Raw genomic sequence first — 12,409 nt, forward strand, 5'->3', positions numbered from 1 at the left:
CTTTTACCAGTGCAGGGCAGCAGCACATTATATTTTAGTTACTTTTATACACTTTCATTTTTTGGCGTTACTGTTCCTTTAAAACAGTAAACAGTGCTTAGTGATGTCATCAGTTCTAATCAGCGCTTTGTAATTATATTATTCTATATTATTCCCTATAGAAACTATGTATAAGAGGGCACCATTTATACACACACACAGTTGTCCTATTAATGTTGCTCTGACAGTGCATCCCATGTCGGCTTTGCTATCACTAATTAAGGCGGGGGGGGGGGGGCAGGTAATATTACATCAGCCCCAAAAGGAGCATTTATTAAAATGAAGGGGCAGGAGGAAGAGGTTACTTTGGCATGTGTAGACAGATCTTACTGGAAGACGTGGTCGAATGTCCGTACGAAGGGTTTTGGGACCATGAGGAGAAGATGGAATCCATCCGCGCTTGTGTCATCTAGAACCTTCAGAGACTCCCGGGCCTCAAACTGAATCTGACAGACACAGAATGGAGAATGAGTGATCCGTTTGTATTTATTAGGGTTTCTTTTGCCTCGGTAGGGAGACACAACCATTCCTTATTGGATATTATGTACTAAGCAGATGGGATCTCTCTCTAGCTCTCTCTCTGTTCTCCACCCTGAACCCATTTGAGTCATGGCAGGTAAAACATAACTGGCTGATCAAGAGGCATATAAAGTCTCTAATAAACTCACATTTTTCGGCTTAATGTATTCACCTCTGGGCCAGTACAGTAAGTTTCATATATACTAGGCTTCATACACCTCTGGGATCTCCCAATGAAATGTGTCTGGGCTACTTACCTGGTGGTACTTGTTGGTGGTCATATCGGCGCAGAGATTTACCACTCCCAGGGGATCAACAAACACAACCTGGAAGGCCTCGTGGAAATCATGCAGAGAGGGCTGTAAGGTATAAAAGGAAATTATAATCAGTGATACCGCAAGTATCTCACATACCCCAAGGGAAGAAAGACTTTAGAAATCTTTATTTTATAAAGGGACACTGCTGTGATGTTTATGGGTTACTTTTTATTTCTAAATAACACTGTTTACATAGAAAATAATTCCCTCTGCCATTTAATATTTTATTCTTCAACCAACAAATGTATTTGTAGCTGTAATATTGGTGTGTAGGCGCCATCTCAGTGCCTTGTGCCTGAGTCTGAGCTTTCAGCCAGCGCTACACATTAGAACTGCTTTCAGCTAACCTATTGTTTCTCCTACTCCCATGTAACTGGAGGAGTCCCAAGCCGGACTTGGATTTCTTACTATTGAGTGCTATTCTGATACCTACTGGGAGCTGCTAACTTGCTCCCTTCCCATTGTTCTGCTGATCGGCTGCTGGGGGTGAGGGGGATATCACTCCAACTTGCAGCGCAGCAGTAAAGTGTGCCTGAGTCTGAGCTTTCAGCCAGCGCTACACATTAGAACTGCTTTCAGCTAACCTATTGTTTCTCCTACTCCCATGTAACTGGAGGAGTCCCAAGCCGGACTTGGATTTCTTACTATTGAGTGCTATTCTGATACCTACTGGGAGCTGCTATCTTGCTCCCTTCCCATTGTTCTGCTGATCGGCTGCTGGGGGTGAGGGAGGGGGGATATCACTTCAACTTGCAGCGCAGCAGTAAAGTGAGACTGAAGTTTATCAGAGCACAGGTCACATGGCTGTGGCACCCTGGGAAATGAAGAATATGGCTAGCCCCATGGGAAAAACAGATTAAAATGCAGGATTCTGCTGGAGAAGCTCTATTAACTGATGGGTTTGTTACAAACAGGGTTTCCCATGGCAGTATTCCTTTAACTGTTTTAACCCATTTCACTCCAGCACAAACAGTACAGCACACAGGGCACTCACCAGGGAAGAGTCTGTGGATGTTGCCATTGTTATCCCATTAACCGTCAGGTCTGTGGTTGCTGCAACAACACATAGTAATGTCATGAATGTCATATCTCACCCCCATCTGTAGCTGCTAAATGAGAACTGAAGCCTGGTTGGTTGGCATACAGTCCTACCCATACACCAACAGAGTCTACTAGTCTACCATTCCTTTGCCTAACACCCATACTTTTTAATGGACATAAATCTAGCCCTATCTCCGTATGTGCATAGAGCTGCCGTACATGCCGCCATGCCTACTGCTACATACCATCCCTGGGATATAAACCTACATGCCCCAGAACTTACCCAAGTACTGGAGTGTGTTCCGCAGCACCTGGTACCCACTCATCACCTTATTGATCTTGTTTTTCGACAGAAGATACGAAATCAACATGGCGGCCAGGAACCCATTAAAACACCCGTAGCCCTGAAAAGAAAGTGCCTTAGTTATACCATACGGCTAAACCACTACATGCTCTAACGCTTTATCTACAGATGCTGGAAACCCAAGCAAAGACAAATGCAGAACCCAGAGAAGCCCCTTTACCATAGTTACCTTGTCAAGCTGGCGCTGGTGTAGCCAGACCTTGAGGAGAGCAACGGCATCCTTCATGCCAGGGAAGTCGCTGGCACAGTTGGACAGATGGTGAAGATGGTGCTCAAGGGTCAGGTCAGACAAAATGGTGTTGTTATAGTGAGGGGTTGGGGGCTCATTAACTCCTGCAAGATAAAACAAATGTTCCCAGTTAAAGGGGCACTTAGTAAGTTACAGAATGGCCAATTCTAAGCAACTTTTCAATTGGTCTTCATTATTTATTTGTTATAGTTTTTGAATTACCTTGTCGCTTTCAAATGGGGGTCACCAACCCCGGCAGCCAGAAAACTATTTTGCACCAGTTTTATTGTTATTGTTACTTCTTATAACATATTCTTCTATTCAGGTCCTATTCTATTCATATACCAGTCTCTCATTCAAACCACTCCCTGGTTGCTAAGGTAATTTGGTTCCTAGCAAACAGATAGCTGCGGAAACTCTAAATTGCAGAGCTGCCGAAATGATTGAAATAATTAAAAAACTACAAATAATAAAAAATCAAGACCAATTGCAAATTGTCTCAGAATATTACTCTCTACATCATACTAAAAGTTAACAGCAACAGAAGCCCCCTCTTCCCCAGCCTACAGGCAAGCTTAATATCTGGCAGAGGAGGGCTCTAACATGCCACTGGGGCCACAAATGATTATTAATATCATATTAGAATTCCTGCCACTTATGCATAGAGATTCCACACCATAAAGGAGGTACAGGCAAGAGCTAAGAGAGATCCATACCTCAAAAACTGTACCCCAAAACTCTACATCAGTTAGAGCCCCCTTAAGGATCCAGCTGGCCAAAACATTATGGATACACAATAACAACCGCAATAGTTCTAAAAACATCTAAATAAGCTTTTAATGCCAACATTCATTCTAACCAACCTTAATGCCAGACACCAAATGCTTCAGCCCCCCAATCAGGGCCACTGCCTCCCATGCTTAGGGAGCCCCCCAAAGAAACCACTGCCAGGAAAGCTCAATAAGCATATGCAGTGTACAGTATCCCAGTGAGCCTGACACAAGAACTCTCCAGCTCCATAAGCCTGTGCATCAGGGCACTATAATAATACCACTACCGCTGGCAGATCATTGATTTAGTTATAGTAGGAGCCCCAAAAGCTGTTTGTGTGTACCTCAACATTGTAAGGCGCATAAAATCATGTGGCTGCAGAGTTTTAGAGACTTATTGTATTAAGGTGCTTCCACAACCAACATCCCCTGCAGGACCCTGGGTCATTCCCACAAAACATGCCCAACCAACCCTTACAGTATCCGGCTGAACTTACTCCCTACCTTCGGTTTCTTGCTCCGTGTACCATGCCGTCCGGACATTATTCTTATTGGGGTACAGCCGGCTGAGCTTGAAGAACCCCGGAGGGGGGCAGACATGGATCCGAACGGTCACCAGCTTTTCATCTTTCCCTGCAGGGCGAAGAGTTCAGATGGATTTGATCCTCGGCACAGCCATGTTGCAAGGCTATTCCATGCTTTCACCTCCACCAAATCTCTATTATTTAGTGTTCTAGATCCCCCAACCCCTCCTTGGCCGATTCTACCATCATTCTTTATTAAATATATTTTATTAGCACAGTTATTTAGAAACGCCACCGGTTTTAGAGTCATCAGTTTTGTGTATCCCAATGGTAATCACAATTGCAGCAATTCTGTTCTCCACCACTAGGTGCAGCCACCTTCCTGTATGTAAGTCTGCGCAGAAATGTTTTTTTGCTCATATTTTCCCCTAAACAGTTCCACTTTGTACCGCTGTGCCCATCTTTCCTTTTTTGCGAACAGCAGTTAAATGCAAATTGCACATTTCGCAAATGAGATTGCACATTAAATGCATCAGTCTTGTCCAGCTTTATAAATATAAACATGAGTAGGGAAAATATCTTCACTGTGTGAATTATTCTGCGCTAAGCGAAACTTATAAATGACCCCCACTCTCTCCTGACACCATTCAATGGGGATTGGAGCCTCAACCCCTATTGGGTCCCAGGAGGAAATAGCATGGAATTACAGTTGTTTCTATTGATTCTCCTTTATTGATTGGCCCAAAGTGCAGCAAGCGCTTCCAATCAGCCCTTGTACCCATCATGCCTCTCACTGACAGCTGTTGGAAGGTGCCAAGCATGTTGCAAATGTGCCCCAAAACTTACAATGACACCCCTGGCATTACCGTACCGTGGGGCCGGAGCAGGAGGACCGGCTTGAGATGATTACTGTTCATGTAGGTGAACTTCACGCTGCTGAAGAGCTCGTTATTGGCGAGGTGACTGGCGATGTGGGCGAGGTATAGGGCCCTTTTTCTCGAATAGCGCTGGTTCAGATTGTCCTTGGCCTGGAGTATTTCCTAAAGAGCACAGAAATGATTCGCTAACACCAGAAACGGAATTAAGAGGAGCAGGGTTGCCCCCCTTTTTTTTGTTTATCCACCAATCAATGAACGACCGTGGGGAAAACTAAAGCCCCCGATAAATACACGCAGAAAGGCGGCGCATTACCTGAGGCATGGTGACGGCAAGATCCACGTTAATCTCGGGTTTGATGCAGGTTCCCAGCAGGTAACTGCCCACCACTTTAATAGAGGAAGGGGGCAGGAAGCAGAATTTGCCCTTTACTTGGTATGGGACTTGCAGAATGGGAACCTTGATGGAGTCGGGAAGCCACGTCTGGTCTGTGAGCTGTAGGAGAGACCAACGGTAGCAAATACACCTTGCTGTATAGACATATATAACACACATAATGATATCCTTAGAAACGGAGCTTAGTGATGTCATCAGTTATAATGAGTGCTTAGTGATGTCATTTCTCACATGATTCACTAAAACTTGTGTATTATAATAAAATACCCCCCTGTTGTAAGATATAAGGATATCTCAGGGTTCCATGACCTGTGTAAAAGCATTCAGCCTAATATCCTTACATTTTACAGTAGGGGGTACATTCCTCACTATATATATATTATGTCGGTAAGCTCTAAGTAACTTCAGCTCTTGCAATTCATAATCACAAATGTGGTTATATGATAAAAGACACTAAGTTTGCCCAGGAGCAGTAACCCATAGCAACAAATAAGCAGGAAGTATTTACTGGTCACCTGTTTAAAAGCAAATGTTTTATTGGTTGCTATGGGATACTGCTTCTGGGCAAACTTAGTGCCTTTTATTACATATAAGGGGAAAGAATAAAGTGGCTTTAGCAGCTACTAATCTATTTTCAGTTCTTTACAGGGAGGTCAACAGGACTTTATACCAGATTTATACGGACCCTAACCAGTAATCTGTTGGAAACAATGTGCCTGAAGCACCCAGAGGTGTCACACAGCCCTAAAGTAAAAATGGCTCCCTTGTCACCTCTACACGCGTTTCAGGCAGTGAGTCCCATAGATTACTGTAGGAAGCAGTGACTGACAGAGAGGGAAGTTCTGGCCACCAACGTTTCCTGCCTGATGGAAGAAGCACCCAAAGCCCCCGGTCAGCCTGTGGGTAAGCCATTATATAACACATGGCTGACAGTTACAGTAGGGCTAGCTGGGGATGCTGGGAGTTGGCTTTTTTTTATTCATTCTGTGAGTCGAAAGTCTCTTAATCTGTAGTGTAAGTGGCACTGAAAGCTTTTCTATAATGTTCTGTGCGCTTACGTCTGTCTGGGGCGTCTCAGGGATGGTGCCCAGGAGAGTATTGATCTCGCGCAGGAATCCATCAATAGTCTTTCTCCTCTTCTCTTTCAGCTTCACTTCCTGCAAGAGCTCCTCTATCTGTGGGTACAAGTAACCAGACCCCCCTATCAGCTACTGAGCCAAACACACACTGGGATGAGAATGTAGGTAAAGATAGACAGACGATAGATAGATAGATAGATAGATAGATAGATAGATAGATAGATAGATAGATAGATAGATAGAAGAAAGAAAGAAAGATAGATGATAGAGGGATAGATAGCTTACTGACTGATATAGATATATAAATAGACAGACAGATTAGATAGCTAAATACTAGATGGATAGATAGATAGATAGATAATATATGACAGATAGATGATAATAGATAGATAGATAGATAGATAAATAGAGAGATGGCAGCTAGATGAAAATAGATAGATAGATCATTTATAGATAAATAGATATAAGAAACAAAGATAGATGATATATAAATGATAGAGAGATATATAGTTTACTGACTGATATAGATAGATAGACAGACAGACAAATTAGATAGATAAATAATAGATAGATAGATAGATAGATAGATAGATAGTAGCTAGATTGAATGATAAGTGGACAGATAATAGATAGATGACAGGTAGATGATAACAGATAGATAAAAGAAAGATAGATGATAGCTAGATGATAGAGAGATACATAGCTATATTGACTGATATAGATAGATGATAGATAGATGATGATAAATAGACAGATAAAAGAAAGAAAGATAGATGATAGCTAGATGATGATAGATAGATAGATGATATATTGACTGATACAGATAGACATACAGATTAGATAGATACATGATAGACAGATAATAGAGATAGATAGATGACAGCTATATGAGGTACAAATACTGGAATGGATTTCCAAGTGATAAAGCCTCTAACCCCCAGGCTATGCTCTATCAGGGCACACAGGGGGGCAGTGCCAATACAGGGAGGGGGGTACCTGCATACGCAAGAGGTTGGTATGGAAGAGATGCTCAGTTTCCTTCAGTCGGTTCAGCTCATCGTTGGTGGGAGGTTTGTATAAGTCAGATTTGCTCAGTTTCACAGGTCTCAGCACCTCGTCGGCATCGGGGGCCCTTTTGACAGCAGATTTGCCTTTGCCTTGGGCCACCTCCATCTTGTCAGAGCTGTCAGACATCTCCCCGTCATCACTTGCAGCTTCCTGGGACAGAGGCACGAGAGAGAGAGACAGTCAGGGAGTGGGCAGTGCGGGGCTGGGAATGAGCAGCATGGGGATTACAGAGATTACAGTACCAGTCTGTGCCCATGTCTGATCCAGCATCCCTGTACCAATCAGCCCCCACAGAAAGAGACCCTACATATATCTATCCCACTGTATACGTGCCACAGCCCCTCCCTGTACCAATCAGCCCCCACAGAAAGAGACCCTACATATAACTGTCCCACTGTGTAAGTGCCACAGTCCCTCCCTGTACCAATCAGCCCTCCACAGAAAGAGACCCTACATATAACTGTCCCACTGTGTAAGTGCCACAGTCCCTCCCTGTACCAATCAGCCCCCACAGAAAGTGACCCTACATATAACTGTCCCACTGTGTAAGTGCCACAGTCCCTCCCTGTACCAATCAGCCCCCACAGAAAGAGACCCTACATATAACTGTCCCACTGTGTAAGTGCCACAGTCCCTCCCTGTACCAATCAGCCCCCACAGAAAGTGACCCTACATATAACTGTCCCACTGTGTAAGTGCCACAGTCCCTCCCTGTACCAATCAGCCCCCACAGAAAGAGACCCTACATATAACTGTCCCACTGTGTAAGTGCCACAGCCCCTCCCTGTACCAATCAGCCCCCACAGAAAGAGACCCTACATATAACTGTCCCACTGTGTAAGTGCCACAGCCCCTCCCTGTACCAATCAGCCCCCCAGAAAGTGACCCTACATGTAACTGTCACAGTGTGTAAGTGCCACAGTCCCTCCCTGTACCAATCAGCCCCCCACAGAAAGAGACCCTACATATAACTGTCCCACTGTGTAAGTGCCACAGCCCCTCCCTGTACCAATCAGCCCCCCAGAAAGTGACCCTACATGTAACTGTCACAGTGACAGATTCCCCTTGCAACACTCCTACCCATATTCTTGTCTGGCAGTGCCAATCTCTCCTTCCCTTCTCCTTCACAGAGCCCCGCTCCTTGCAGCACCCCCAGACTCTGGCAGACCCAGTGCCATTCAGTCTCCATATTATAGTGCCAGTGTCTCTCCCTGTGCCAGCCAATCCCCATGCTAGTGCCAGTGTCTCTGCCTGTGCCAGCCAATCCCCATGCTAGTGCCAGTGTCTCTGCCTGTGCCAGCCAATCCCCATGTTATAGTGCCAGTGTTTCTGCCTATGCCAGTCTCTCCCCATGTTATAGTGCCAGTGTCTCTCCCTATGCTATAGTGCCAGTCTCTCCCCATGCTATAGTGCCAGTGTCCCTCCCTGTGCCAGTCTCTCCCAATGTTATAGTGCCAGTGTCTCTACCTATGCCAGTCTCACACCATGTTATAGTGCCAGTGTTTCTGCCTATGCCAGTCTCTCCCCATGCTATAGTGCCAGTGTCTCTGCCTATGCCAGTCTCTCCCCATACTATAGTGCCAGTGTCCCTCCCTGTGCCAGTCTCTCCCCATGCTATAGTGCCAGTGTCTCTGCCTGTGACAGTCTCTCCCCATGCTATAGTGCCAGTGTCCCTCCCTGCGCCAGTCTCTCCCCATGCTATAGTGCCAGTGTCTCTCCCTGTGTCAGTCTCTCCCCATGTTATAGTGCCAGTGTCACTGCCTATGTCAGTCTCTCCCCATGTTATAGTGCCAGTGTCACTGCCTATGTCAGTCTCTCCCCATGCTATAGTGCCAGTGTCTCTGCCTATGTCAGTCTCTCCCCATGTTATAGTGCCAGCCTCTCCCCATGTTATAGTGCCAGTGTCTCTGCCTATGTCAGTCTCTCCCCATGTTATAGTGCCAGTGTCTCTCCCTGTGCCAGTCTCTCCCCATGTTATAGTGCCAGTGTCACTGCCTATGTCAGTCTCTCCCCATGCTATAGTGCCAGTGTCTCTGCCTATGTCAGTCTCTCCCCATGTTATAGTGCCAGCCTCTCCCCATGTTATAGTGCCAGTGTCTCTGCCTATGTCAGTCTCTCCCCATGTTATAGTGCCAGTGTCTCTCCCTGTGCCAGTCTCTCCCCATGTTATAGTGCCAGTGTCTCTCCCTGTGTCAGTCTCTCCCCATGTTATAGTGCCAGTGTCTCTCCCTGTGCCAGCCTCTCCCCATGTTATAGTGCCAGTGTCTCTCCCTGCGCCAGTCTCTCCCCATGCTATAGTGCCAGTGTCTCTCCCTGCGCCAGTCTCTCCCCATGCTATAGTGCCAGTGTCTCTCCCTGTGTCAGTCTCTCCCCATGCTATAGTGCCAGTGTCTCTGCCTATGTCAGTCTCTCCCCATGTTATAGTGCCAGTGTCTCTCCCTGTGCCAGCCTCTCCCCATGTTATAGTGCCAGTGTCTCTCCCTGTGCCAGTCTCTCCCCATGTTATAGTGCCAGTGTCTCTCCCTGTGCCAGTCTCTCCCCATGCTATAGTGCCAGTGTCTCTCCCTGTGCCAGTCTCTCCCCATGCTATAGTGCCAGTGTGTCTCCCTGTGCCAGTCTCTCCCCATGTTATAGTGCCAGTGTCTCTCCCTGTGCCAGTCTCTCCCCATGTTATAGTGCCAGTGTCTCTCCCTGTGCCAGTCTCTCCCCATGTTATAGTGCCAGTGTCTCTCCCTGTGCCAGTCTCTCCCCATGCTATAGTGCCAGTGTCTCTCCCTGTGCCAGTCTCTCCCCATGCTATAGTGCCAGTGTCTCTCCCCATGCTATAGTGCCAGTGTCTCTCCCTGTGCCAGTCTCTCCCCATGCTATAGTGCCAGTGTCTCTCCCTGTGCCAGTGTCTCTCCCTGTGCCAGTCTCTCCCCATGCTATAGTGCCAGTGTCTCTCCCTGTGCCAGTCTCTCCCCATGTTATAGTGCCAGTGTCACTGCCTGTGCCAGCCAATTCCCATGCTATAGTGCCAGTGTCACTGCCCGTGCCAGTCTCTCCCCATGCTATAGTGCCAGTGTCTCTGAAAGTCTCTCCCCATTCTATAGTGCCAGTCTCTTCCCATTCTATAGTGCGTCTCTACTGTCCCCATGTTACAGTGCCAATGCCTGTGCCAGTCTCTCCCCATGTTACAGTGCCAATGCCTGTGCCAGTCTCTCCCCATGTTACAGTGCCAATGCCTGTGCCAGTCTCTCCCCATGTTACAGTGCCAATGCCTGTGCCAGTCTCTCCCCAGGGAAACTCTCCCCCAACGCCTGCCTGAGAGAGGCCTCTCACTATCCCCGGTGCAACAGTGACAGACAGCAACACACCAAGGCCGCCCCGCTGGCAGAGTGCTACTATGGCTTTCCCTGTGTGGGACTCCCCCAAGTGTATCTCTGTGCCTCCAGCCAATGAGCTGTCGGTACCTGCTGGGGCGGCCCGGTCCGGTTCCGTTTCTTCTGCATCTTTCCCCTCACACGTGGGACCTGCTGGTTGGTAAGCCCCGCCCACTCTGTCCGGCCAATGCCCGGCGCATGTGTGACGTAACCCGGCGCATAGAGACACGCAATGACGTACAGAAACGCATCCAGAGGGGACACTATGGGAGAATCCTACCGGCCATATTTATTAAGGGCAGATCATCCCCACTAATGTGTTTTTACACTTTACAGTTAAATGTTCCATGTAAAAGGCGCGAAGATAATCAAACTGTGATTTACCTGTTAGTCTCTTGGTAAATACATGCGATTTTTCTCTGGTTGTAACATAGTAACATAGTAAGTTGGGTTGAAAAAAGACATACGTCCATCAAGTTCAACCATAATGCCTATACCTAACCTGCCTAACTACAAGTTGATCCAGAGGAAGGCAAAAAACCCCATCTGAAGCCTCTCTAATTTGCCTCAGAGGGGAAAAAATTCCTTCCTGACTCCAAGATGGCAATCGGACCAGTCCCTGTATCAACTTGTACTAAGAGCTATCTCCCATAACCGTGTATTCCCTCACTTGCTAAGAATCCATCCAGCCCCTTCTTAAAGTTATATAATGTATCAGCCAGCACGACTGATTCGGGGAGGGAATTCCACAACTTCACAGCTCTCACTGTAAAAAATCCTTTCCGAATATTTAAATGGAACCTCCCTTCTTCTAAACGGAGTGGGTGCCCTCGTGTCCGTTGGAAGGACCTACTGGTAAATAAAACATTAGAGAGGTTATTATATGATCCCCTTATATATTTATACATAGTTATCATGTCACCTCTTAAGCGCCTCTTCTCCAGTGTAAACAGACCCAACTTGGCCAGTCTTTCTTCATAACCGAGACTTTCCATACCCTTTACCAGCTTAGTTGCCCTTCTCTGGACCCTCTCTAGCTCAATAATGTCCCGTTTGAGCACTGGAGACCAAAACTGAACAGCATATTCTAGATGGGGCCTTACCAGTGCTCTGTAAAGGGGAAGAATAACCCCCTCCTCCCGTGAATCTATACCCCTTTTAATACAGCTCAGAACCTTGTTTGCCCTTGCAGCTGCTGCCTGGCATTGCTTGCTACAGCCAAGTTTATTATCTACAAGGACTCCAAGATCCTTCTCCATTATGGATTTGCCTAGTGCAGTCCCATTAAGGTTATACGGGGCTTGCATATTTTTACATCCCAGGTGCATGACCTTACATTTATCCACATTAAATCTCATCTGCCACTTAGCTGCCCAGATTGCCAGTTGGTCAAGATCCTGCTGCAGGGATGTCACATCCTGGATAGAATTGACTGGTCTGCAGAGTTTTGTGTCATCTGCAAACACTGATACATTACTCATAATACCCTCCCCTAAGTCATTTATGAACAAATTAAACAAAAGTGGACCCAGTACAGAACCCTGAGGGACCCCACTGAGGACCTTATTCCAAGTAGAGAATGTACCATTAACAACCACCCTCTGTACCCGATCCTGTAGCCAGTTTTCTATCCATGTGCAAACGACTTCACTAAGACCAATAGACCTTAGCTTAGAAAGCAGTCGTTTGTGGGGAACGGTATCAAATGCTTTGGCAAAATCCAAATAGATTATATCTACTGCATCCCCACTGTCCAGCTTCTTACTTACCTCATCATAAAAAGCAATTAAATTGGTCTGACATGACCTGTCCTTCATAAAGCCAT

General features: G+C 46.3%; 1 protein-coding gene across 1 annotated transcript in view; it reads right to left on the reverse strand.

The window, feature by feature from the left end:
* nol6 (nucleolar protein 6) overlaps positions 1-10,744 on the reverse strand; it is a 29,445-nt gene extending 18,701 nt beyond the window's left edge. The window contains 11 exon segments of the mRNA NM_001011358.1: positions 370-485; positions 816-917; positions 1,870-1,928; positions 2,200-2,320; positions 2,450-2,613; positions 3,784-3,912; positions 4,675-4,843; positions 4,995-5,174; positions 6,134-6,250; positions 7,151-7,372; positions 10,675-10,744. Coding sequence (NP_001011358.1) covers positions 370-485; positions 816-917; positions 1,870-1,928; positions 2,200-2,320; positions 2,450-2,613; positions 3,784-3,912; positions 4,675-4,843; positions 4,995-5,174; positions 6,134-6,250; positions 7,151-7,372; positions 10,675-10,713 — 1,418 coding nt within the window. The 5' untranslated portion in view covers positions 10,714-10,744.
* Between the last annotated feature and the right edge of the window lie 1,665 nt (positions 10,745-12,409).

The sequence above is a fragment of the Xenopus tropicalis genome, chromosome 1 (assembly GCF_000004195.4).
Source record: "Xenopus tropicalis strain Nigerian chromosome 1, UCB_Xtro_10.0, whole genome shotgun sequence".
NCBI classification, from domain to species: Eukaryota; Metazoa; Chordata; class Amphibia; order Anura; family Pipidae; genus Xenopus; species Xenopus tropicalis.